This window comes from Podarcis filfolensis, assembly GCF_964270895.1.
Source record: "Podarcis filfolensis genome assembly, chromosome: 8".
Lineage (NCBI taxonomy): Eukaryota > Metazoa > Chordata > Lepidosauria > Squamata > Lacertidae > Podarcis > Podarcis filfolensis.
In genome coordinates this window covers 85555522-85582807 of record NC_139611.1, presented here as the reverse complement: position 1 = coordinate 85582807, position 27286 = coordinate 85555522, and the positions used below count along the sequence as shown (strand labels likewise).

The window sequence follows — 27286 nt, the reverse complement described above, 5'->3', positions numbered from 1 at the left end:
GACAAGATGGTGGGACAGTGTTCTCGAAGCTACCAGCATGTGTTTGACCAAACTGCGGGAGGCAGTGGAAGACAGGATCTTGTTCCACCTGGTGGCAGGTGGGAGTCCTGTCGCGACAGTCTTCAATAAAGACCAAGCCTACTGGCTGCTGTTTTGCTCTGGTATTCCTGGCTGGTGTCCTTGGTTTTTAGTCCAAGGGACCCCTCAGATTTCTCCGTTAACATTTTGATTAATGTCTGCAGGAGACTGTGGATATTTAAGTTATAATTAGAAAAATCTTAATAATTATTCATAAAGGAAACAGTTTATAAGAAATAAAGAAGGAGGCCAGATACATGATAAAGGAAGTCTTTTATTTCGTTGTTTGTATTGTTGTAGGTTATGCTCACTGTATGTTATGTTCACGTTTAATGAGGGTGGGTTGTGTATTGGGGGGTGGGGGGTTTATGTTATGTTGTAAATAAAATTCCAATAAAAAAAGTTTAAAAATCAAAAACAAAGACAACCCAATAATCCCCACTTCCATAACACATTTTAAAAGGGCATTGGATGTCAATTAACCAAAGAGGAACGTTTTCGCCTGGCGTCTGAAGGTGTACAATGAAGGCACCAGCCATGGGTGTAGCCAGGATTTTTGTTGGGGGGGGCAGGCCTTTTGTTAGCAGGGGCAGAACCTCAGTTTGCTTTGTATTTTTATTTTTATTGGTTTAGGGGGAGGCAGCTGCCTCTCCCTGGCCCCCCCCCCCCAGCTACAATCATGGCGCCAGCCGAACCTCCCTAGAGAGAGCATTCCCCAAACGGGGAGCCACTGCAGAAAAGGCCTATTCTTATGTTGCCAACCTGTGGCCCTCTCCTGGAGGAGGTACATGACCAAGTGCCTCAGAGGATGATCTCAGGGTCCAGGTAGGTTCATATGGAGAAAGGCAGTGCTTTTCTTTTAGGAAAAAAGGGGCACTGGTACTGCATACCCTTGCGTACCCCCAGATAAAAAGCACTGAAGAGAGGTATGGTGGTCCTGAGCCGTCAATATGAGAGAGGATGAAGAGAGTTTCTCTATCTAATTTCTCCACACTGTGCCTAAAAGCCAGTGCGGTGTAGTGGTTAAGAGTGGTAGACTCGTAATCTGGTGAACCAGGTTCGATTCCCCGCTCCTCTACATGCAGCTGCTGGGTGACCTTGGGCCAGTCACACTTCTTTGAAGTCTCTCAGCCTCACTCACCTCACAGGGTGTTTGTTGTGGGGGAGGAAGGGAAAGGAGAATGTTAGCCGCTTTGAGACTCCTTCGGGTAGTGATAAAGCGGGATATCAAATCCAAACTCCTCCTCCTCCTAATCTTACACACCTCTGCCCTGTCCCTTCGTTCTCACCTGTGCTCTAAGGGTTCATCCATCCTTTCACTTCTACTGCCGCTTTCTCCCAGGAAAACCTTCTCCTTACCACTAAATCAGAGCAAACATCAGTCGGGTTTTCTGTGGACGAAACAAAATAAAAAAATTCCTTCCAGGAGCACCTTAAAGGTAAAGGTAAAGGGACCCCTGACCATTAGGTCCAGTCGTGGTCGACTCTGGGGTTGTGGCACTCATCTCGCTTTATTGGCTGAGGGAGCTGGCGTACAGCTTCCGGGTCATGTGGCCAGCATGACTAAGCCGCTTCTGGCAAACCAGAGCAGTGCACGGAAAGGCCGTTTACCTTCCCGTTACCTATTTATCTACTTGCACTTGACGTGCTTTCAAACTGCTAGGTGGGCAGGAGCAGGGACCAAGCAACAGGAGCTCACCCCTTCGTGGGGATTCGAACTGCTGACCTTCTGATTGGCAAGTCCTAGGCTCTGTGGTTTAACCCACAGCGCCACCCGCGTCCCACAGCGTCCCAGAGACCAACTAAGTTAGTTTAACTAAGCACCTTAGAGACCAACTAAGTTATTGGTATGAGCTTTCGTGTGCATGCACACTTCTTCTTCAGATACTTCTCAGTTTTCTGTGGATTGATGTTTGCTCTGATTCAGCAGTAAAGAACAGGTTTCCCAAGGGAAAGTGGCAGGAAATCCACTCCTGCTTTCTAGGCATGAGATAAGCAAAGTGTGGATGAGCTCTAAAGCTCCAAGTGCTGCAACTTTTCTTCCTAGGAGAGCTGCTCCATCCCGTTGGTTGTTTGGGTTGCCCTGTTCCAACTCTGCAATATGCTTTCTGAGGCAAGGTGGCCAGAGCTGTACACAGCCATCCAGGCACAGTTGCTGTATGAAACCCTCAGAGGACAAGGCAATGTTGGGCTCCCTGCCCTCCAAGACTGAAGTTTGCACAACGCAGACTTGACCCTTCAGGTCAGCTTCTGGAGATGGCGAGGATTATGCTGGATTTTAATGCTGAAGAGGCACAGAGGGCAAAAGCTTAATGAGACGAATAGGGATTAATAATCAACTTCCGACGTTGGTTACATAACAATGCATTAATAATGTAAACCTCTTACATCATTAATACCTGATTATATGCTACCTCCCTATAGACACTAGGCCCTGTTTATAGAGAAAGGCTGGAGCCAGGGGAAATGGGGAGTATAAATAAATATAAGGGGTAGGTGGGGCTTGTCCACCTGGGAAGGGAGCCCATGTAGGAGAAGACAAAATAAAACAAAATCTTCCAGATCTAGGGCTGCCTTCAGATGTCTTCTAAAGGATGCAAAGTTATATATCTCCTTGGCTCAGGCGTTGCATAACTCCAGACCCTCCAATGAAAACAGGGACATCCAAACCACAGAGCCTAGGAATTGCTGATCAGAAGGTAGGCAATTCGAATCCCTGCGACGGGGTGAGTTCCCGTTGCTCAGTCCCTGCTCCTGCCCACCTAGCAGTTTGAAAGCACGTCCAAGTGCAAGTAGGTAAATAGGTACTGCTCCAGCGGGAAGGTAAACGGCGTTTCCGTGTGCTGCTCTGGTTTCGCCAGAAGTGGCTTAGTCCTGCTGGCCACATGACCTGGAAGCTGTACGCCGGTTCCCTCGGCCAGTAAAGCGAGATGAGCGTTGCAACCTCAGAGTCGGCCAGGACTGGACCTAACGGTCAGGGGTCCCTTTACCTTTGTTGTTGTTGTTGTTTAGTCGTTTAGTCGTGTCCGACTCTTCGTGACCCCCTGGACCAGAGCACGCCAGGCACTCCTGCCTTCCACTGCCTCCCGCAGTTTGGTCAAACTCATGCTGGTAACTTCGAGAACACTATCCAACCATCTCGTCCTCTGTCGCCCCCTTCTCCTTGCGCCCTCCATCTTTCCCAACATCAGGGTCTTTTCCAGGGAGTCTTCTCTTCTCATGAGGTGGCCAAAGTCTTGGAGCCTTAGCTTCAGGATCTGTCCTTACCTTTATCTAAGGAAAAGCGGGACATTCCAGGATCAAATCAGAAACCAGGGCAGCTTCTGTAAATCCAGGACTGTCCCTGGAAAATAGGGACACTTGGATGATCTGCCATAGGCCTGATCCACAAGGCTCTTCTTAGATTCTTATGTCTCTTGCCCACTGGTTAGAATGCCATGATGTCACACTCCTGTCTTCCCCTTGGGATTCCAAGGATCTAAACAGGTAATCCCTTTTCCTGCTTTGTGGGTTGGTCGCCATCCTCATCTTAAGCGGCTCTGGTCAAGAATGGTGGCTTATCTGGGCCGCACACCTTCTGAGCTTCCTTGTGGCACTGTGCCCCCACCCTGCCCCTAGGGCCTGTCTAGGGCTACTAGTCATTGCCTGTGGCCGCCTATGGCAAAAGTGGCTGGCCCCAGCTGCACCCACAATGCTGTGGGGCCTGGAAAATGAAGCCACGCGAGTTTGGTTGGCTAGGCTGGTTCCAAGCCAGGAACAACGGAAGAAAGGCAGAGGTGGAAAGGAAACATGGCTCTGTCCCATGGAAGTTCAAGGAGGAAGCATTGATACTAATAGGGCTTGCAGCCCCACAAACATAGGGAAATTAGAACAGCCTTCTGGATTAGGGCAATGGCCCATCTGGTCCAGCCTTCCATGGGACCCTCAGCCTTCTCTGGATGCACTTTAAGTGGTCAACTGCTCACTGGCAGGGAATGCAGGTCCTGAGTTGAACCCCTGGTGTGTGTTTTTCATTTTTTAAGTTCTAGGGGTGGCAGGGCTGCCAAATAACTCTCCATCCCTGAAGTTGTTAAGAGAGCTGTCTGCCAGTCAGAGAATACCGTATTTTTTGCTCTATAAGACTCACCTTTTCCCTCCTAAAAAGTAAGGGGAAATGTGTTTGCGTCTTATGGAGCGAATGCAGGCTGCGCAGCTATCCCAGAAGCCAGAACAGCAAGAGGGATTGCTGCTTTCACTGCGCAGAGATCCCTCTTGCTGTTCTGGCTTCTGAGATTCAGAATATTTTTTTTCTTGTTTTCTTCCTCCAAAACCTAGGTGCGTCTTGTGGTCTGGCACGTCTTATAGAGCGAAAAATACATACCTTTCTGGGCTAGATGACAGACTGGCCTGACCTGAGCAAGGGCTTACATATCCTATAACAGGGGTAGGCAACCTAAGGCCCAGGGGCTGAATGTGGCCCAATCTCCTTCTCAATCCGGCCCATGGACAGTCCGGGAATCAGCGTGTTTTTATATGAGTAGAATGTGTCCTTTTATTTAAAATGCATCTCTCGGTTATTTGTGGGGCCTGCCTGGTGTTTTTACGTGAGTAGAATGTGTGCTTTTATTTAAAATGCATCTCTGCGTTATTTGTGGGGCATAGGAATTCGTTCATTTTTCCCCTTCAAAATATAGTCCGGCCCCCCACATGGTCTGAGGGACGGTGGATCGGCCCACGGCTGAAAAAGGTTGCTGACCCCTATCCTATAACTTCTTTGGCAGCAGTACTTTGTGGCTAGTCAGGGTTAAGCTGCTACGATGTTGTTTTGATTTTATTTATTTATTTAAGCTATTTCTATACTGCTTAACTGCCAAAGTTTCTAAGCGGTAAATATATAGATTAATTTTTAAGAAGAACATACAGTATGATGGATAAGCGCCATTAAAATTAATCAGAAAAACAGAAAGTTGATTCAGCACTATATATTTGGTGCATTTAAAATGCATCTCAATCATCAACATCATCATTGTTCATTAAATTTATATACTGATTTTCATTGGAGGATCACAAGGTGGTTTACAGTATAGAAACCACAAAAACATGAGGCAAACTAAGCAATATAACATGAGGCAAACTAAGCAATACCCCTCCAGTTTAAAAGGCCATTGATTGTTTAACAGCATGGTGACTACAGGTGAGTCTCCCTGGGGAGAACATCCCACAAATGAGGAGCTACTACAAAAGAGCCCCATTCTCATATTGCCATCCTCAGAACCTCCCCTTTATGTTGCTTTCGTCACTTTTAAAATGTGGTGGTCTCTCCATCATCCCTGACGCCTTAGGATGGAGCATACTCGGAGTCTGAATGGCTGAGCAGCAGGAGCTGGTCCCCTCTTGCCTTCCCAAGGCTAATGGGGGCTGGACCTTGTGGGGCTGCCCCCACCAAGAAACCCTAAACCATTCCCTTCGTCTCCAGATCAACGGTTGCCCAGGACTGTGGGGATTGATTCCTCCCTATTTCCAGGGATATTTTCTGCAGCAGCTGAGCTCCCGCAGCACCACCATGGTGAAAGAACCGGTCCGCATCGTACCCTTGTGGAGGGAACTCCAAGGCCAGCTTTACCACAAGCTTCAGATGGTAATGCAGAACCACTGTCCTCTGATGAGAACAGGATTTTCTCCCCGTGATTTGGGGGCTGGAAGGGAGGGTGTGTGCATGCATGAAAGACAGACACAGAGATGGTCCCAGAAAGTAACTGGCTCAGTCCTTGCTGTCCTTCTGTGTCAACTGGCTCAATCCTTGCTGTGTCAATTCTGTGTCCAGGGCAGCTGTCTACCAGCTCCATCTGGTACGCAGGATGAGACCCTACCTGCCCACCGACTGTCTTCCCAGAGTGGTGCATGCTCTAGTTATCTCTCGCTTGGACTACTGCAATGCACTCTATGGGGGGCTACCTTTGAAGGTGACCCGGAAACCACAACTAATCCAGAATGCGGCAGCTAGACTGGTGACTGGGAGCGGCCGCTGAGATCATTTAACACCGGTCTTGAAAGACCTACATGGGCTCCCAGTATGTTTCCGAGCACAATTCAAAGTGTTGGTGCTGACATTTAAAGCCCTAAACGGCCTCAAAGGCCCAGTATCCCTGAAGGAGCGTCTCCACCTCCATCGTTCTGCCCGGACACTGAGGTCCAGCGCTGAGGGCCTTCTGGCGGTTCCCTCGCTGTGAGAAGCCAAGTTGCAGGGAACCAGGAAGAGGGCCTTCTCGATAGTGGCGCCCGCCCTGTGGAACGCCCTGCCACCAGATGTCAAAGAGAAAAATAACTACCAAACTTTTAGAAGACATCTAAAGGCAGCCCTGTTTAGGGAAGCTTTTAATGTTTAATAGGTTATTGTATTTTAGTGTTTTGTTGGAAGCCACCCAGAGTGGCTGGGGGGACCTAGCCAGATGGGTGGAGTATAAATAATAATAATAATAATAATAATAATAATAATAATAATAATAATAATTATGCCAGGCAGCTGAAGGCTGTTTTATTCCAGTTGTACTTGGGAACCGACTACTTTTTAATAAAAAGGCCTTTATCTTAATAATACTGTGGGGGATATAGATAAGAAAACAGCAGCAGCAGCTAGTTCCTTCCTTCTGGCCTTCAGTCAACTGTCACTGAGCCTTGGCTGTGCCTGCCACCCCAATGCCGAGGTGGCATGAATGCTGACCATGTGCTGTGAGTAGCGCAGGCACATTCCGGTTCTGCTCTCCTCCTGCCAACCCCACTGTCTCTTCCCTCCTCTGGGCAGGGCGCACAGGAGGTGACAGAAGGATCCAACATCATGCTGAGCGACAGGCCCACCATCATATTCCGGAAGAGCAGCTCCCCCAACTTCATGCCTGTCATCTGCCACTATTCGGGTGAAGCAGGACACTACTTTGCATCCTTCAGCCGGAAGTCCTCCAAGAAGGGCAAGGTGAGCCAGTGGCGTAGCGTGGGGGGTGCAGGGGGGGGCGGGCCGCACCGGGCGCAACATCTGGGGTTAGGGCAAATCCATGGGTTAGGGGGCGCAAATCCACGGGTTAGGGGGCGCAAATTACTTGCCTTGCCCCAGGTGCTGACAACCCACGCTACGCCACTGAGGTGAGCTGGGCCCTGATTGGCCAGGGAGATGGGGAGAGAAATGGCTGAGAGGTGTGGCTGCCCTCAGCCTCCAACCCCCAAACATGGTCAGGATTTTATCCATTATCTTCAAGGAACCCCCACCCTCAAATCCAGCCACTCAAAAGAATGCAGAAGCTTCGTGTTGTTGTTGTTTAGTCGTTTAGTCGTGTCCGACTCTTTGTGACCCCCTGGACCAGAGCACGCCAGGCACTCCTGTCCTCCACTGCCTCCTGCAGTCTGGTCAAACTCATGCTGGTAGCTTCGAGAACACTGTCCAACCATCTCATCCTCTGTCGTCCCCTTCTCCTTGTGCCCTCCATCTTTCCCAACATCAGGGTCTCTTCCAGGGAGTCGTCCCTGGAAAGTCTTGGAGCCTCAGCTTTGGGATATGTCCTTACAGTGAGCACTCAGGGCTGATTTCCTTCAGAATGGATCGGTTTGATCTTCTTGCAGCCCATGGGACTCTCAAGAGTCTCCTCCAGCACCATAATTCAAAAGCATCCATTCTTTCGCGATCAGCCTTCTTTATGGTCCAGCTCTAACTTCCATACATCACTACTGGGGAAACCATAGCTTTAACTATACGGACCTTTGTTGGCAAGGTGATGTCTCTGCTTTTTAAGATGCTGTCTAGGTTTGTTCGTGCTCTCCCTTAAATCATAGAATCGCAGAGTTGGAAGGGACCTCAAGGATAATCTAGTTCAACCCCCTGCGGTATGCAGGAATCTCCACTAAAGAACCCTGACAGGTGGCCAGCCAACCTCTGTTTAAATACCTCTCTGAAGGAGAGTCCACCACCTTCTGAAGATGTCCATTCCATAAGGGGAGTCCTACAGGATCAGACCAAAGCTCTCCTTAGTCCCGTTTCCCATTTGTGTACAGTAGTCTCCTTTCCTAGATGGCCGCCATGACTTCTCCATGGCTTTCCTCCCTTGCCGTGCAGGAGACAAGAAGCAGCCTTAGGAAATGATATTTTCTTACCGCCATGCTTGATCTAGATCCCAGTCTCCTCCTCCAAAGCTTGGGCAACGTCCCAGGCCCCTTGAGCTCCCACCGCCCTTGCTTCAAGTCAGAGAGCCCACCTTCCCCTCCTCTAAAAAGTGCAGGAGTCCCGATTCCCCGGCCTCCCCCCTAACTGGCATCTCAACTCCTGAAAGGGGGTTATTGCCCTATGGCCCAGAGAGGGCAGGAGCAGAAACACCAGGCAGATGGAGAGAACCTTGAACACCATGTCCCTCGTCTAGCACCACAGCTTTGTATTGGATTGTATGATCTATCATAAGCTAATTTGGAGATTGTTTGGGGTGTCTATGTCTTTAAATAGGTGAACCAAGATACTAATCCTACCCGCAGGGCACGGGACAGAGTCCATTGCCTCTGACTCTCAGACTTCTCCTGCAGGTTCGAGTCTGGGTGTACAACCCAGAGGACGAGACCCCCATAACAGAGAGAGAGTACGCCATAGAGGAAGACCCAAAGGTCCTGTACATCTCCTATGCTTCCCACCTGCACCTCTTTGTGGCCTACTGCGATGACATCCACCTGCGGCTTTTTGGTGACCACACTCAGGAATGCAAGATGCTCTCCGAGGTGAAGTCGCCCTATTCGGTCACCAGCATGTGCTACAATCCTGAGACAGGTGAAGTGGTGACAGGTGCCATTGGCATTGTGGCCTTTTGGGGCTTTACCCCAGGGAAGGTTCCCTACCTTGCTGTCGTGCGGGAGGTGCAGATCTCAAGCGGCGAATTTGTGCACTACCTCAGCTTGGAGCAGGAGCGGAAAGTGCTGGTGGCCTTGTGCGAGAACATCATCCGCGTGTACGACTACCATACCAAGACCCAGACCCGGACCTTCCAGGTGAGCCAAGGTGTGTCGCTCACTTGCTGCTCCTCCTATTGGCCTCAGAGCTTCCTCTTCGCTGGGGACCTCGCTGGGGACATCAAGGTGTGGAACTTTGACAAAGGGACCCAGACCACCCAGTTCAAGGCCCACCAGAGCGCCATCACCACCATCACCACCCGGCACTCGTTCCACACCATCATGACCACATCGCTGGACGGGTTGCTAAAGGAATGGAACCTGACCACCTGTGAGCTCCTCCGACGCCTGGACATCGGAGAGCAGCTCTTCCAGATGCAGTTCCTCAACGAGCAGACTTTCTTCCTCTGCACCCTGTACACCTTCTCCATCCGCACCGTCAACAACTTCTGCCAGCTCTTCAACAGAACCAAGTCCATGCTCACAAAGCTGCTGCGGGTGCAGTGTGGACCAAACAAGGCTCGCATCTTGGCAGCCACGGAAGACGGGGTCATCCGATTCATATCCCCCGTCACAGGGGAAATGCTGTTTGTCACCTGGCCCTTCCAGGTACTGGAAAAGGCCCTGGACTACGTTTATGACCCGGACAGAGAGGAGCTTCTGGTGACGATGGGCACAAACGACATCTACGTGCTGGACACCACCAAGAATCCTTGTCCAGTCAAGCACATCTTGCGTGTCACGGAGGGCCTGGATGACAGGGTGCTGTGCCTGGCCTACAGCCGGCTGGACCTGGAAGGCCGCACCTGCAGCTTCATCTTCAGCGGGTACAAGAGCGGGAAGGTGCGCACCATCACCCAGAACTTGTATCGGATGGGGAACCGCAAGTTGCACGACGGCAAGGTGGTGGCCCTCAGCAGCATCTCAGCCTCGGGGAACCTGTCCTACCACTCGCGGGAGTCTTCCTACCTGTGCTCCTACGGCCAGGACCAGTACATCATCCTCTCCGATGTTCTCTTGAAGAAGGACAACTTCCTAGAGGTGTTACCTTTGGTGGTCATCCCAAGCTTCAACTGCCGCATCAACAACCTCCTGCTCATCCCTGGCTACATCTGCGCCCTGACAGAGCACAACCGGGTCCGGCTGTGGCGCCAGGCGTCCCTGGTCCCTGGCCAGAAGAACCGCTTCTGGAAGGAGACTGGCGCCCTGCACGCCACCACCATCACTTCCTTTGACTACTGCCACACCCTCAGCATGCTGGTGACCAGCGGCTCTGATGGCACCGTGCGCGTCTGGGATATCCTGGGGCAGATGCTGGTGGAGTTTGACACAAGCCTCAAATTCAGCCGAGTCTGCTTTGCCAACCAGCGGGGAGACCTGGTTGTGGGCTGCAACATGAATATCTACTTCATCCCATGCGTCTTGTACTTGCCCAGAGACCACCTCTACATGCTGATGTCCCGGTGTGTGAAGGACGACATGATTGAGCGCCCCTTGGCCTTTCTGCCTCACTTCCTCCTCACCTTTGACATAGTCTTTGTGCCTAAGTAAGTATGGGGAGAGGGACGTGGGTGGCGCTGTGGGTTAAACCACAGAGCCTAGGAGTTGCTGATCAGAAGGTCGGCGGTTCGAATCCTGTTGCTCTGTCCCTGCTCCTGCCAACCTAGCAGTTCGAAAGCACGTCAAAGTCCAAGTAGATAAATAGGTACTGCTCTGGCGGGAAGGTAAACGGCGTTTCCGTGTGCTGCTCTGGTTCGCCAGAAGCGGCTTAGTCATGCTGGCCACGTGACCTGGAAGTTGTATGCCGGCTCCCTCGGCCAATAAAGCGAGATGAGCGCCGCAACCCCAGAGTCGGTCACGACTGGACCTAATGGTCAGGGGTCCCTTTACCTTTAGGTATGGGGAGGGGAAGGGAGGCAGGCAGGCAGGGCGGGATCTGAATGTTGGAGAGGTGGGCAGAGAAGACACAGCTGCAAAAGGGTGAACCCCACTCCCAGTTTCCAATTCAGGTGATACAGGAAACTTGTTTCCCACCAATGGCCACTGACCTTTGCAATTGTCATGGGGAAAAAGGGGGAACATACCTTGTCCAAATGGTTCTAGCACTCAGAGCCAGTAGCCAGTCTCCAGGTCCATGGACTGTCTATGAAGCCAAGGCTGCGGAGCAAGAATAGTTAAAATTTTGGGCCCAAGAACTGCATGCAAGGGTAGCCAATCCTCTGCATGAGGTCTGCATGGCATGTGTGTGTGTGTGTGTGTGTGCGTGCGTGCACACACACACACACACACACACACACACACACGGGCTGGCCAACATATCGATATATTGTCCAAAGTCAGTTTGAAGTCAGTATTGTAATATCAGTTTCATAGTTTTTGACCTGGCAATATATTAAAAATCATGATGTGTGTTAGGGACAGGTGATATATTGTCCCAAACCAATTTCAAGTCCGTATCATGATATTGGTTTCATAATTTTTGACCTGGCAATATACAATGGACCCTCGGGGAACGTAACTTTCGGGTTGCGAACGCGGCAAACCCAGAAGTGTATATTTCCGGGTTTAGCAGTGCGCGCATGCGCAAAACTGCTCTGCGCGCCGCATGTGTGCACAGAAGCGCTCTATCGCGCCACGTGTGTGCGCAGAAGCGGTGCCTCTAGATGTGGACTTTTTGGGGTACATATGGACCCCTGGAACGAGTTCAGTTTGTATCCGGAGGGTCCACTGTATTGTGAATCATGGGAGTGTGTGTCATGTTCAAAAATGTGGGGAAAACCGTGAAGCCAGCCAATGCCTCCATCCTTTTTTCAGACACTGTGATATACAGTGCAATTTTTCTCTAGAAAAAGGGGTGTTAGAACTCACCATGAACGCCTCGCTCATTCTCTCAGAATGGCAACCTATTCTCTCAGAATAGCCCACCTAAGAGGTGCCGGAACTGAGTTCCAGTGAGTTCCAGTTGGGGGGAAAGCCCTGGTGATATATCAGTATATCACAATGTTTAGCTGGTAATATATCACAAAGTTGAAAACCAGATACCACCCAGCTCTAATGCAGACCACCAGTTCATTACATTCTGCTTCCTGAGGCAAAAGACAAGAAGGCGCCCTTCCCCAAGGCACATACAGAAGCCAGTAGGACCGGCAGTGGAATCTTACTCCAATACTGGGCAAAGGACAATGAAGGCAGCAGGCTAGGGTAGGGGGCACAGGACAGGATGAAGGGCACTCACATCTCTCTCTTTTTTTAATGATATTTATTCAGAGTTTCAAAAATACAGAAAAGAGAAGAGAAAAGAAACAAAAAAAGAAGAAAAAATACATAAAAGCCAATACATCAACACCACAACAAAAAAGAAAAATACAAATCCCATATTACATCTTTCATTTGCTTATTTCCTTGACCTCCTCACACCTCCCTTTTTGTATTCTAGCTTAATTAATTAGTTCAGCAAATTCTTTCCATCTTTCTCAATTTTTATTTGAATAATTTACCTTGACAGTCTAACCTATTAATTAACTCAGCAAATCCTTTCCATCTTTCACCATATTCTGTTATTCAATTTGCCTTAATTTGTTTAACCTTATCTTACCATAAAATACCTTAGAGCTTAAAAATTAATACTTATTTATACATAACTCCTTATATCATTTCTACTAAAGCCAGATAGTTTCATTCCAACATTTTCCCTAATATTCATTAATTTTACACTAATTCCCAAGATAAAAATTTTTCTTTATAGTCTTTCTTCCAATTTTCATCCAACGTCCCTTCTTCCTGGTCTCGGGTTATGTCAGTCCTTACTGTCCATTCCATCCAGTCCATCAACCTGGTGATCTTATGTCCGAGGCCCTTAAGTCTCTTCCATGCCCCTTCTGCAGATTTTCTTCTTCTTGTTTATACTTGCACTTTTCCTTGTCTTTTGTTGGTCTCTTTCTTAATTTCTTTCCTTTCTCCTTGAGGAGTAGATCTCTGGGGAATTCCAGCCAATATTTATTTCCATCTCCCCTCATCAGACCAGCCCATTCCCCACAGTCCCACTCCCCGCAGTCATCAATGTGATCCAAAAAATAATTAACAGCATATTTCAAAGTCCCTCCAAAGTTAAGAGCCTCCTCAGCTCCAGGCTCCCCCTGGCCCACTCCAAATTCAATCTTCAAAAACAGCAGCTTATGCTCCTGCAGGGCCTCGGATCTCTCCATTTGTATTACTTGAGGTGCAGCCGCCACCTCCTCCATTATCATCTGCCCTTGCACTTGCCCAGTCGAACCAGTTTCCTGAGTTGGTCCCTGTATGATTTCTGTGTCAGTATCCCCTGTTTGTCCGCATTTACTGACTACAACAGTCATCAAGTCCAACTTCTCATTCATCAGATCCATCTTCTCATGCAAATGCTCCAGCAAAGCATTTGTTTTACAAAAAGCCAGCACCAAGACTTCCTCCCAACACATTTTTGTTCAAGGTCAGAAGACTGGTCCCACGATCTTAATCTTGCAGCTGTAAAGTCCCCTAGTGGACTGCAGCAACAATTTAACAAGCTCCCTCTAGAGGAGACAATTTCTATTTGTGTCCATCTTTTTAAAACATATCCAACAGAGGAAAGTTACTTTCATTTTTCAAATATTTTGTTTCTTTAGGATACAAAAGGCAACATTGGAATCAGTTTGTTTCTCTTTTTTAGCTATCTGTCAAAATGTTCCATTCACAGTCAATGAACGTCTCCGACATTTTCTGTCTCTGACACCCCGTTCCCAGGTTTGAGACGGTGGAAACTTACTTTTCTTTTACTCTTTCTCCTGCAGGCTTGAACAGTCAAAATTCCCCCCCCCTTTTCTCCTGCTTCCAAGGGGGTTTTAGTGGTTATAAATGAAGGAGATTTCGACCTTTACAAACAACTTTCCAGGCTATTAGCTTACAAGGTTTATGCTCCAGTCTATTTACAAAAAGCGGAAGGCGGACTTCCTGTTTTAAACCTTCCCGCTTCGATGCCAAATTAGAGTGTTTCTTGATCCAATTTTCCGTTTCTACTCACGGGTACTTGTTTAGAGTCCAATTGTCCACAGGAAAAAGTCAGCGCTCTCCGGCAATGGCTATGCGGCTTCCCTCCGTGAAAGTAGCAATCAGTTCTCAGCACCGCGCCGCTCACCCCACTTCGCTCCGGAGCCCCAAAATGGGGTTCCCCGCATGTAGGGGAGGCGCTCCTGGTGCCCTGCCGAACCCCACGTTCCCAGGCTTCCTCCACCTGGGATTTCTAGCGGGTCCCCACCTTCGCCGCGGCGGGAAGACCCAGTTTCCACGGAGCCAGTTCCTCCGGTCGGAGCAACTCCGCCATTCGCCGATGGCGCTAACCCGGAAGGGCACTCACATCTCAGGCCATTCCCCCCATCCCACAGCACCTGCTGCCACATTATGGGCTGACCCTGCAGACCATACTCTGCAGACCCACCCCAACAGCGCACCCGCCACCCACTGACCCCCTTGAGAGCCTTCCTGCCTGCCATCTTTATTTTAACCAAGCGTCTCCTTACCTGCCCGCGGACTGTCTCGCCAGAGTGGTGCATGCTCTGGTTATCTCCCGCTTGGACTACTGCAATGCGCTCTACATGGGGCTACCTTTGAAGGTGACCCAGAAACTACAACTAATCCAGAATGCAGCAGCTAGACTGGTGACTGGGAGCGGCCCCCGAGACCACATAACACTGGTCTTGAAAGATCTACATCGGCTCCCAGTACATTTCCGAGCACAATTCAAAGTGTTGGTGCTGACCTTTAAAGCCCTAAATGGCCTCGGCCCAGTATACCTGAAGGAGCGTCTCGACCCCCATCGTTCTGCCCAGACGCTGAGGTTCAGCGCCGAGGGTCTTCTGGCAGTTCCATCATTGCGAGAAGCAAAGCTACAGGGAACCAGGCAGAGGGCCTTCTTAGTAGTGGTGCCCGCCCTGTGGAATGCCCTCCCATGAGATGTCAAAGAGATAAACAACTACCTGACATTGAGAAGACACCTGAAGACAGCCCTGTTTAGGGAAGTTTTTAATGTGTGACATCTTAGTGTATTTGGGTCTTTGTGGAAGCCGCCAAGAGTGGCTGGGGAATCCCTCCCCCCCCCTGAACAGAACTACAGTTCCCAGCCCCCTTAACAAACTAGACTTTGGGTGCTTTCCCTCCCCAGGTATCGCCAGGTAGGGAGGCTGGCCAAGAAGTATGAGCGGCTGGAGCCCATCTCCAACCCCAAAGAGGTGGTGATGGAGAACAACGTGGCCACCGTCTTGCATTTCATCGGCAAGGAGGCGAGTGCCCTCCCTGGGCCAGATTTCTACGGGGCAGCGCCGTACATCAAGGAGCTACAGCCAGAGTTCTTCGTGAAGTACCAGCTCCTCCCGCAGCAGGGTGCCAAGGCAACCCCGGAGAAGAAGACGCTTCCTGCCGAACTTCCGCCAGCGCCACCACCGTCCCGTGTGCTTCCACCGCTGGTCGAGCCCATCCCCGTCCTCAGCAGGATACCCTTCCAAGCCGGGCGCACGTGGCCTATCGCCCCCGACGGATACGTCCCCAATTCGGTTATCCGGGCCCAGCTGTTCCCGAAGGGGACTCCCAAGGCCCTGCAGTGCAGCTTGGACCTGAGCAGGCAGCCCTTACCCAGGCGCAAGATGGTCAAGATCCTGCTGCCGGAGACGGATGAGCCCGAAGCCGTAGACAAAATCCGGAGGAAAAAGCCACAGAGGAGGCGGGCCTCCGTGGCCTTCTCAGGGTTGATGCGCTCCCGGGACCTGCTGTCTGAGATCGTGTCAAAGCCCTGGCTGCGGCACAAGCCCAGCGACAACAGCTTGCCCTCCGTCACGAAGGCCATCCTGGACCTCATGGACGACGTGCCCTACTCCACGTACTTGCTGTGCACGGCTGCCCTCGTCCAGCTGGCCGAGTCCTACCCGCTGCCAGACAAGGTCCAAGAAGATGCCTTCGAGCGACTCATCCAGGACACCACCCACAAGGAGGTCAGTGCAGTCCTTCAAAGGGCTTGGGGGGGAGGGGGCAGCACAGGGACATTGGCAAGCCGACTTTTACTAGCTTCATTTGTTGTTGTTTAGTCGTTTAGTCATGTCCGACTCTTCGTGACCCCCTGGACCAGAGCACGCCAGGCACTCCTGTTTTCCACTGCCTCCCCCAGTTTGGTGAAACTGATGCTGGTAGCTTCGAAAACACTATCCAACCATCTCGTCCTCCGTCCCCTTCTCCTTGTGCCCTCCATCTTTCCCAACTTCAGGGTCTTTTCCAGGGAGTCCTCTTCTCATGAGGTGGCCAAAGTCTTGGATCCTCAGCTTCAGGATCTGTCCTTCCAGTGAGCACTCAGGGTTGATTTCCTTCAGAATGGATCTGTTGGATCTTCTTGCAGTCCATGGGACTCTCAAGAGTCTCCTCCAGCACCATAATTCAAAAGCATCCATTCTTCGGCGATCAGCCTTCTTTATGGTCCAGCTCTCACTTCCATACATCACTACTGGGAAAACCATAGCTTTAACTATACGGGCCTTTGTTGGCAAGGTGATGTGTTGGAAGGTATCCCACAGGCCATCTAGTCTGACCCCCTGCAATTCGGGAATCATAGCTGCAGAACCCCCGACAGAGGACCACCCAACCTCTGCTTACAAACCTCCAAGGAAGGAGAGTCTGCCCCCTTCCGTTGTCATAGAATCATCAAATTATAGAGTTGGAAAGGACCCCACGGGTCATCTAATCTGGCCCCGTGCAATGCAGGAATCACAGCTAAAGCTTGGAAGGGGATTTCCCTGAGATTTCTCCCCTTTCTCTGGCCAGGTCCTCTCCGTGCAGAATGGCAGCTGTGAGGGGCGGGTGAAGGGTTGCGGCTGGAGACCTGGTTGGGGGCAAGAGGAAAGCAGGGGGCTGAGGGAGGAGGAAAGAGCCGCCTGGAAGTGTGAGGCGTTTTAATGGTGGAGGGGCTGAAACCAAAGAACCGAGGTCTGTCAAGTTTTCTGGCTGAATCCAAAAAGAGCTAGAGCCAAAGGTTCCCTCTCTGAATTCTCCTCATGAGGAGGGGCACAGGCTGAGGGATCCCATCCCCTCCAACATTTCTCTGAGGAAAATAGGGGCAGGTTGTTCCACTTCAAGAAGCTTCTTCCATATTTGATCTCCCGCACACACAGGCATCCATGTGCACATTTACCGGAGCCGCTCACAGCATCTCTGCCTGACCTGCCTCACAGGGCTGTTGTGAAGAAAAAAATGTGTGAGGGAAAAGGGATCCTGAATAGCCCCTTCCACAGGTTAACGGAAAGAATAATAATAATAATAATAATAATAATAATAATAATAATAATAATAATAATTTTTTATTTATACCCCGCCCTCCCCAGCCAAGCCGGGCTCAGAGCGGCTTACAAGCAATAATAAAAACAAGATGAAAGATTACAACTTAAAAACAAAAATAAAATACAACATTAAAATAATGGAACATTAAAATATTAAAATGTAGCCTCATCGCAGGAGGAGAAGGAAAAGAAAAAAGAGAGAGAGGGAGGGAGGGAATCAAATTGGCTCCAAGCCAAAGGCCAGGCGGAACAACTCTGTCTTACAGGCCCTGCGGAAAGAAATCAGATCCTGCAGGGCCCTGGTCTCATGAGGCAGAGCGTTCCACCAGGGCGGAGCCATCACTGAAAAGGCCCTGGCTCTGGTTGAAGCTAATCTGACTTCCTTAGGGCCCGGGACCTCTAGGGTGTTGTTATTTATGGACCTTGATAACAACATTATAGCTGTAAACTGCCTTGAGTCCCTTTCAGGGGGAAAGGCGGGAATTAATAATAATAATAATAATAATAATAATAATAATAATAATAATAATAATAATAATAGAAGAAGAAGAAGAAGAAGAAGAAGCAGCTCTGAGAATGACCAGGAACATATAAGAGCATAAATCCTATTGAACCCAGTGGGAACGGAGTAAAAATTCTTAGGATTTCAGTGTAAGGCTGATGCGTCTGGACCCTTTTACCTGAGAGTAAGCTTCATTGACTACAGTGAGACTTACTACTGAGTAAGACGGTATAAGCCTCCACTTACAATAAAGGAAAAAAACAATCCACGCATTTCCTCAAAAATGGTTGGCTGAGGAAGCGTCGCAATGAAAGACGCAACAAAAGTAGACCGGCGACCTTTTCCTTCAAAAGCATAGGCAGCGCTTCGTCAGCCACCTTCACCATTTCCTTCATCAGGTGCGATCTTATTTCCAGCAGAAACAGGACTCCGTTTTTTGGCAGCTCCAACATATACAGAGAGACTACTTTTAATTGTTCTCCAAGACATGGAGGGGAGGGCAAAGGGCAAAGCAGGACGTCCTGGGGTCAAATGAACCGCCCTGAGGCCTCTAGGTAGAGGACGGTATATATATTCAGTAAATAAATAAATCAAAACTCAAAAAAAAAAAAAAAAGAGTGCCTTCTGCAATTCCGGGACTGTCCCTTAAAAATCGGGGCGCTTGTAGGATATGGGAGCCAGTGCAGCAGGGAGCCATGGCTTTTCCCGCCTTTTTTGTTTCCGCCGTTGTTCTTGTCCGCTTCGCCTCAGCCCCATGGCGGCCTCTGCTGCTTCCTGCCTCACCCTTCCCCAAGCGAGGCAGAGATGGCTGGTCGGGCGTCATCGCCAGCACCCCCCGGCTCCTCTTGCCCCACATCCTGGCGCCTCACAGGGGCCCCTCTCAGTCCCTCTCCGTGCCACCTTGGCACTTCACGAGGCACAAGGAACAGCCATTTTGTTTTATTTATGACATTTGCAGGCTGCCCTTCCTCCCAAGGGCCCCTGCCTCTGAGGTAAAAACAAAATGGAGAGCCTTGTCTTCTGAGGGCACTCGGGGTTTTGGTTTTATTCTTTGGTATTGTAACACGCTGCTCCAATCACCATGAGAGGAGTGAGATTCCAGGGGTTGTAGGCGGACCTTAATAACAATAAGAACAATAACAATAAGAACAGCAATAATAATGTTATTATTTATATTATTTATATGCCCCAGGGTCTGTGTTGGGACAAATGAGGCTCCACGGAGACTGTGGTGCTTTTAGGATATATGGTTTATTGACACAGGCATTCAACCTGAACTTAGAGGAAGGGGCTTTCGGCACTGGCACCCCAAATGGTCCCTGCTATTATTATTATTATTATTATTATTATTATTATTATTATTATTATTATGTATTATTCCGTAGCCATAGCCTTGCCCTCAGAGGGACGTCATGCCAGCCAAACTCCAACTCGCCGGTCTAAACCCTCGGCTTTTATCAGCTTTATTAACGGTGAACCCCAAAATTTCCACATCTGCTAATGCCAGAGGCGTATTGGTGGGTCCGCTGTTGCGTTCTGAGGCCAAAGGAAAGGATCAGACCCTGATTAAAATAAGACACGAGGCTTTGACCAGCAAGGCTCTCGGAGAAAGTGTGTCCCCACACCCCTCACCAGGCCATTTTATTAGCAAAAGAATCCTTTACACAGTGCTCATAAGAACCAATCATATTTCCTACTTACCAAAGTAAGTGAGCCACAGGTGTGTGAATATGAGGAAGGCAGTGACTGGAAATATTTATAGCAGAGACATCATGGTTAAATAAGGCAGGCTTACAAAACAGGGACCCTGGGATCCCAAGGGAAGGTAATGAACATATTTAAATGCCCAGAGTCACTGCATTGGCCATATTCATTCATGGGCCAAGGGGGTCCCAGGCCATGTTCCTCCTGGCTTAGAAATGAATAAGGTCGGACCAAAGCGGTAGAAAACCGTCCCTTTTCCTTTGGACCCTGAGGACTCTCAGTTGATCCGTTCCTTTCTCCACACTTTAGCCAAGCAAGCAGTAAGATTGGCCCCATCTAATTTTTCCCCAAACTGCAATGGTCCTTCCAGCTGCTATAAGCGGGTACACTACCAAGTCTTTATTATGCCAACTTTATTATGCAACACCGGTAGGAGGTTGGTCACTGGTATTAGCATCTTCTGGAGGGGGAGCCAAGGCTGGCTTTCCCCCTGGCCATGCCAAAGGCTGCGGCAGAGGCTGGGCCTTGGTCCAGACCCAGGCGCTGGCCCCTGAGCTCATGTGTACGAGGATATGGACCCCTGTTCTTGCTCCGCAGGTGAGGATGAGGCTGGCAGCCTGGGAGGCCTTAGGGAAGATGGACCTGCTGAGTGAACAGGAAGTGGTCCCCCTGGCCCGAGCCCTGCTGGATGAGAACAAGAAAGTGCGTGACCTGGCCCGGTCGCTGCTGGACTCTGTGGCTGGCATCACGGACAAATTTGTCCTGAAGAAGGAGATGCAGCGGATGGCGGATTCCAGCCTGGTAGACTTGTAAGTGTCTCCTTTGAGGCGCGAGTGGGGTATCCCTAACCCCCAAAGCAACCCCCCCTGTGGCTCAGAGGAGCTTCCTGGAAGAGTCTCTTTTGCAGCTTCTGGCAGAGTTAGACTCAGCTGTTCCCTGCCCAATTGGGTTATGATGCTACTCTGTGCTGTACCCAGGTGTAGGCTATGACTGAGGATGAGGAGCTTAAAGGTGGGCTTCACATGACACACACCCAGCACATTTGCACAGAGCTGTGTGTGTCCAATTAGCCAATAGCAGAAGCCCTGAAGTAGCTAAAACATCCCCTCAGTGAGATGAACAGCAGGACTGAGATGTTTTGAAAGGGAATAAGATATTTTGCTTTGCAGTGTGGAGATTTACTAGAGGGTAGGGAAAGATCTGCCATGAGGCAAAGGCCTGGATCGCCCCCCCCCCCATTCCTCTGGGTCCCTCCTCTCAATTTTACCCCTCCTTCAGCTAAGTTTACTCTTTGCTCCAAGGGATGTGGGTGGCGCTGTGGTCTAAACCATTGAGCCTCTTGGGCTTGCCGCTTGTCCATCAGAAGGTCTGCGGTTCGAATCTGCTCTATGGTGGTGAGCTCTCATTGCTCTGTCCCAGCTCCTGCCAACCTAGCAGTTCGAAAGCACACCAGTGCAAGTAGATAAATAGGTACCTCTGCGGTGGGAAGGTCAATGGTGTTTCTGTGCACTCTGGCACTCGTCACAAGCTGTCTGTTGTCAAATGCTGGCTCCCCCCCCCCCCCGCCTGAACAGTAAGATGAGCGCTGCACCCCGTAGTCGCCTTTGACTGGACTTAACCGACATGGGGTCTTTTACTTTTACTTCTTTGCTCCTTCCAGGTCTTCATTTGGTCGCGATCAAAGCGCCTTCCCTCGCAGAGTGCGGGCTGCCGGCATCATGGCAGAGACAGCGGATGAAGCTAAGGTCGCTCTGACAGAAGGAGCACAGAAGCTGATGACTCGGGTTGAGAACCAGCTAACAGCCAATCTGTTCTTGATGAACGAGATCCCACCCAAAGTAGTCCGTGACCGCCGCTCAACCGTTTCCCGTCTTAGGTCACCATCCCGGGGAACATCTGTAGACTTTACCACCCCCGAAACCCTTCCCGTTGGACAGGCGCGGTGGCTGGGAATCTTTGGCAAGCCTGAGAGGAGAGCTGCTCCTGCTGCTGCCCCTTTTGCCCCTGAAAGAGGCAAGTACAAATCCCTGCCTAGAGAGGGCATCTTGAAGCGTTATTGCTGGGAGGAGTGCCATTCCCAGGCTGGCCACCATCCTCTGGGGCTATCACCTGCTTAGGCTCCCTGGTAGGTCAGGCTGTCCTGACTTGGACCGGCAACCTGTGGTCAGTGTCCAATGAAGTGGGTTTGTCTCCCTTTTCACTTGCACAAGCAGCCTTGAATCCCATGGTAGAAAGTTCTGGAATGACTGACACTTCCACTTGCGCTGCACTTAGGAAGCACGAGTCCCCCTTGCCTCATTCCTTTCCAGGGAAACCTGCTCTTTAGTGAGAGATCAGAACCAATGTCACTCCAGGAAAAAATCAAAACCGTTTGCATTAAGAAGCAGATTTCCTGCAGGGAAAGCAGAGGCACAAGAGGAAGTGTGTGTTGGAGGAACTGGACATGGAAGATGGGGTTCATTTCCCCCCATGAGCAAAAATCTCCCCATGTACGTGATAAGTCAACAGGTGCAAGGTCAGCCAAGCCAGTTGCTATGGCAATGGCCCAGTGTCATCTATGTAAGTGATTCAGGCATGTCAGCTCATTAGTCAGATAGTGAGTCTGTTGGTGAATCAAATTCTGCGCTACATCTTGAAGCTGGGGCAATGGGAGATACTTTGTGCTTGTACAGTATATATGTATGGCGTTTCCGTGCGCTCTGGCTTCTGTCACGGTGTTCTGTTGCGCCAGAAGCGGTTTAGTCATGCTGGCCACATGACCCGGAAAGCTGTCTGTGGACAAACCAGCTCTCTCAGCCTGAAAGCAAGATGAGCGCTGCAACCCTTTGACAGGGCCTTTGACCGTTGCCTTTGACTGGGCTTAACGGTCCAGGGGTCCTTTACTTTTTTTTACATCTGTGTCTTCAAAGCCTACAAGCTGTATGTACCGTATATTTCGCTCTATAGGATGCACTCCCCCCCCCTCCAAAAATGAAGGGGAAATGTGTGTGCGTCCTATGGAGCGAATGCAGGCTTTCGCTGAAGCCTGGAGAGGGAGAGAGGTCGGTGCGCACCGACCCCTCTCGCTCCCCGGGCTTCAGGCAGCTATCCGCAAGCCTTCGGAGCGCGGCGGGAGTTCCCACCGGGCTCTGAAGGCTTGCGGATAGCAGCCTGAAGCCTGGGGAGCGCAGCACCAACTCCCGCTGCGCTCCCCAGGCTTCAGGCAGCTATCCGCAAACCTTCGGAGCGCGCCCCCAGCCCCGCGAGCTCCGGGAGCGGCAGCAAGGCTGCGCGCAACCTTGCCGCTGCTCCCGGACCTGTTCTGGAGGCTGGGGTCAGGGGAAGCTCGGGCTTCCCCCGCCCCAGCCCCGCGGCTAAAAACGAAGCCAAGACAGCGAGTGGGATCCATCCCGGCTGGAGAGGTTGTGTGTGGCTAAAGAGGAAGCCAAGACAGCCAGCGGGATGGATCCGGCTCGCTGTCTTGGCTTCTTTGCTCTTTGGGGCTGGGGGGGGGAATAATTTTTTCCCCTTTATTCCCCCCCTAAAAACTAGGTGCGCCCTATGGTCCAGTGTGCCCTATGGAGCAAAAAATACGGTACATATCAATGTCCAGAACTGTATTACTGAAGCCTTATCTTCTGCAACAGTAAACCGTTTTGGTCCTAAAGCCACCTCTGTGTGGTGAGTGGGATGGGGGACAACTTCTGCTACATAGGTATCTTCCCTCAGATTCCTGACATTATTCTGCCCATGTCTCTGGTTAATCTCACTCCTTTCCTTGTCCCTTCACAGCTGGTGGCGATAAGCTCCCCAGGATCCCTCAAGCACGAGGCAAGGGGCTCACTGTGCCAGTAGCGAGTGGAACAGGTCTGGAGGAGCTCAGCCCCAGCCTCAGCCCCACCCCCAGCATGGCCACCGCCAGCTCCAGCTCCAGCAGCTCCAGCTTCAGCAGCACCAGCAGTGGCTCCACGTGGCGGGAGGTGCGGCATGAAAGGCGGGAGCTCAGGGCAAAGGAGAAGGAGAAGGAGGAGAAACGGCTCAGGCCCAAGGTCCTTCCCACCGTTCCCCACGAGGCCCCGAAGGTGCTCAAGGTGCGCAAGAAGGCCCAGCCCATCCTCTTGCAGCGGCGTGACACTCGCACCCAGCTCTACACTGAGATGCTGAAGCACCAGAGGGACAGGAAGGACTTGCAGGCAGCCGCCCTTCCAACATCGGAACTCAAGCCAGATACTGCTGTTCTGCCGCCTAAACCCAGCCAGGTGGGCGTCTCCACCCTGCCGCCAGTGCCCACCAAAGGCAGCCTCATTGACCCTAACCAGGAGTACAGCTCTGACAAGACCAAGTGGCGTGCCGACCTCCACAAGCTGTTGATGCTCCGCATCGGCCCCCACATAGAGGGCCGCACTGCGGCTGAGGACCTCCTGGCCTCGGCCCGGTATGCCCTGGCTGGCCGCACCATGTCCTGGGAGGACATTGTCAACATCAGCCAGTCCCTCCTCACTTCCCAGGAGAAGGCAGCTGTTGATGAAAAGGCGTGGACGGCATATATGGAGCGTCTGCAAAAGCCCAGAGGAAGAGAGTCGTTGTCCCAGCCTTCCACAGAGAGCCTGGAGAAGGTGGTGGGAGTCACGAAGAAGCAAGAGGAGTTCAGCAGTTCGGAGACAGAGTTTGAGAGCGAGAGTGAGGAGGAATTTGTTAGGGGGAAGGGAGTGAGAGAGCATGGAGAGGGGAGAGTGGTCAGGCGGAAGAAGAGAGGCCGGACGGCTGGAGAACAGGAGGGGAAGTCAGCCTCCGACAAAGAAGTGGCAGGGAAAGTGGTGGCAAAGGCGCTTAAAGGGAAATCGTATGATTCGCTCCGGGGAAAGGAGCGGGAGGCGGCCAGGACGAGAGTGCGAGAGGCGATCAAGGAACGAGACCGAGAGGCGGCCAGGGAAAGGGAGCTGGAGGCGGCCAAGGCAAGGGAGCACGAAGAGGCCAAGGCAAGGGAGCTGGAGGCAGAAGCCATGGCAAGGGAGCGAGAGGTGGCCAGGGCGAGAGAGCGGGAGCTGGCCCGGCGGAGGGAGCGTGAGCGGGAGGCAGCTGCAAGGAAACGGAAGAGATTGGGGAAGCTGGTTGACAAAGACAGAGAGGGCCTGGAGGGGCCAGAGCTGGCCAGGAGAGAAGCCCTGAAGCCCATCCTCAAGGAGTCGGAAAGGAAGCTGGTCGAGATGACCGAGAGCGCCCTGGCTGAAGTGAGGGGCAAGGCCAAAGAGAGGATGATGAAGGAGCTCAAGGAGAGAGCATTGGCCGAAGCCAAGCACCTGGCCAAGGAAGATGTGAAGGCGAAGGCGCTGGGCGAAGCCAGGGACCTGGCCCTGGTCGAAGCCAAGGAGCAGGCAATGCTCAAGGCACGGAAGATGGCCATGGCGGAAGAATGGGAAAAGGTGATGGCCGAGGCACGCAGGAAGGCGCAGGCAGAGCTGGAGGAGAGGGTGATGGCCGAGGCGATGAAGATAGCCCAGGCCGAGAACAAAGAGGGGGAGGAGGCCAAGGAAAGGATCCGGGAACTGCTCAGCTCAGTAGTGCTGGAAGTGGACGAGGCCAGGGTCCTGGAGCTGGCCAAGGAAATGGGCTTGGTAGTGGATGAGGAGAGGATACAGGAGCTGCTCAAGGAAATTGCCTTGGAGGTGGATGAGGCGAGAGTCCAGGAGCTGGCAGAGTTAAGGCGCGAAGAACTGGTGGAGGCCGTCGCTCAGAGGCTGGCTAAGGAAAAAATGTTGGGCCTGTCTGAGTCGAAACTCAAGGAGCTCATTGAGGCCAAAGCCATGGAGATGGCCCAGGCAAGAGCGAGGGCCCTGGAGGGAGAGGGGGAAGAGGAGGAAGGAGTTGGAGAAATGGCTGAAAGAAGAAAGAAAATGGTGGCTAAAAGAGTTATCCATCGGGAGGAGGAAGGGGAGGAGTGGGAGTGGGAGTGGGAGGAGCTGGAGAAGAAGGAGGAAGGAGATGAAATGTGGGAAGACCTAGTAGAGAAGACCTTTGAGTTCCTCAATGATGAGGAAAGAGAGGCGCTGATAGCCCTATGGGAGGAAGAAGCGACTCCAAAGCTAGAAGACGACCAACTTGAGCTTTCAGAACATGCTCAACTGTTCTTGGACATCCTGACTCAGCCAGAGAAGCTGGAGTCCAGTGACGCCGCCACCTACAAGCGCCTCTTCCAAGTGGTGTCAATGCTCGAGGTTTCTTCGGGGGTGGAGGCCGAGGCCCTGGCAGGGGCTTTGCTGCAGAAAGCGCAGGAGATCTTACAGAAAGGGGAGGAGATGAAGGGGCTCTTGAGCAAAGGACACTCTGCTCTGCTGCAACAGCTCAAAGAAGCAGTGGAGGCCTACCAGATCTGGAGCACTGATTCTCAGGAGCTTACAGCCAAGATGGAGACCCTCCAGAAGACCGCCCTGACAGTGTTGCAGGCGAGGAACCTGAAGGTAAAGCTGCAGAAAGAGGCCAGGAAGAGATCCTTGTGGGAGAGCGTGAAGAAGGAGTGGACAGAGGAGAAAAGCAAATTTATTAAGAAGAGCTTCCTGAACAAGAGGCTGAAGGAAGCCATAAAGAAACTGAAGGCTGAGGAAGAAAAGGCTGAGCAAGGAAGAATAGAGCAGCTGCGAATGGAAAGGCGCCTCAAATTCAGATCCCGGCCCATTGTGCTAGGTGAGGTGGAGAAGGAGAAAGACGTGGAGAGGCCAGAGGGGGAGCGGAAGGAGGCGGATGAGGAGGAGAAGCAGAAGAGAGGAGAGCTTGGCAGGAGCTCCAGCAAGATAACGTGGTCCCTGGCGGGGAAGGAGAAGGCTTGGAAGGCCATCATGCAGACGGAGGGGCTGCCCATGGCCACCGCCATTATCAGGCCAAAGAAGTACCGGCTTCCACAGGACTCTCTGTACAGACGTGGCCAGCCAAAAGCGCGATTCCGTCGGCGGAGCCTCACCAGGGGTCCCCTTAAGCACGCCTTCCGCCTGTATGAAGACAAAGGGGTTGACTGGGAGAGGTTCATGAAGCTCTACCAGTCCCTCATGGTCCTGAAGGAGCAGAAGGGGGGCATTGAGTCGTTGGCGTGGCAGGAGCAGACCACCAAGCTGCTAGACCTCTACGGCTTGACCAACCCGCTCATCCACGCCATGACGCAGCAACTGCTGCTGGGCGACCGCAGAGAGCGCACATATGTCAAGGGCAGCGCCCTGAGGATGCGGAAGGCGCAAGCTGGTTTGGGGGTGAGGATACTCTATGAGATGATCCATCACTCGGTTCGGCTCCCCCCCAGGCTTCCCGCCTGGCATGGCATCATCCCGCTCAGCTATCAGAACAACGTGCACACCTTCAAGGTCCGGGGCATTACCCGCTATGGCACCCTGTCCCTCAAGTGGAAGACCACCGTTGCCAGGGGAAAGGCCTCCAAGCTACGCTTATACGTCCACTCAGGCTCCCAGAGCAAATAGCCCCCCTTTCTTGTTTTGTTTTTTAACCCAGAGAGAAATATATAGATTTGTACGTGTGTGATATTCTTTTCTACTGAATCTTTTCGAGAGTCGCATCAGACATCCCTCAGCGAGCTGCATTGACAGGGAGTCGCAAGGTGTTTCCAGGACAGGGAATGATTCTTGAAGTGCCCAGTGGAATAAACATGATGTAGATGCCGTCCACAGTTGCCGTTTTGAGTTTTTACTGTTAGAGAAGGCGCCTAGTTAAACTGTGGAGCAGGAAGCAATGATGGTCACCAACCTAAGTAAAGGTAAAGGGACCCCTGACCATCAGGTCCAGTCGCAGACGACTCTGG

General features: G+C 51.4%; 1 protein-coding gene across 3 annotated transcripts; it reads left to right on the top strand.

The window, feature by feature from the left end:
- The first annotated feature begins 1915 nt into the window (after window positions 1-1915).
- On the top strand, window positions 1916-27150 carry WDR87 (WD repeat domain 87). 3 transcript variants are annotated; one of them, XM_083626693.1, is made up of 8 exons: window positions 1916-2777; window positions 5534-5695; window positions 6860-7027; window positions 8617-10520; window positions 15146-15968; window positions 20104-20315; window positions 21167-21519; window positions 23278-27150. In XM_083626693.1, exons 1-8 carry the CDS (start codon window positions 2673-2675, stop codon window positions 26946-26948), a joined length of 7398 nt encoding a protein of 2465 aa, XP_083482819.1. In that variant the 5' UTR covers window positions 1916-2672; the 3' UTR covers window positions 26949-27150. The 3 variants fall into 3 exon arrangements, with proteins under 3 accessions (XP_083482819.1, XP_083482821.1, XP_083482820.1); XM_083626695.1 differs by lacking the exon at window positions 1916-2777 and adding an exon at window positions 3495-3564; XM_083626694.1 differs by lacking the exon at window positions 1916-2777 and adding an exon at window positions 3583-4077.
- The last annotated feature ends 136 nt before the right edge of the window (window positions 27151-27286 follow it).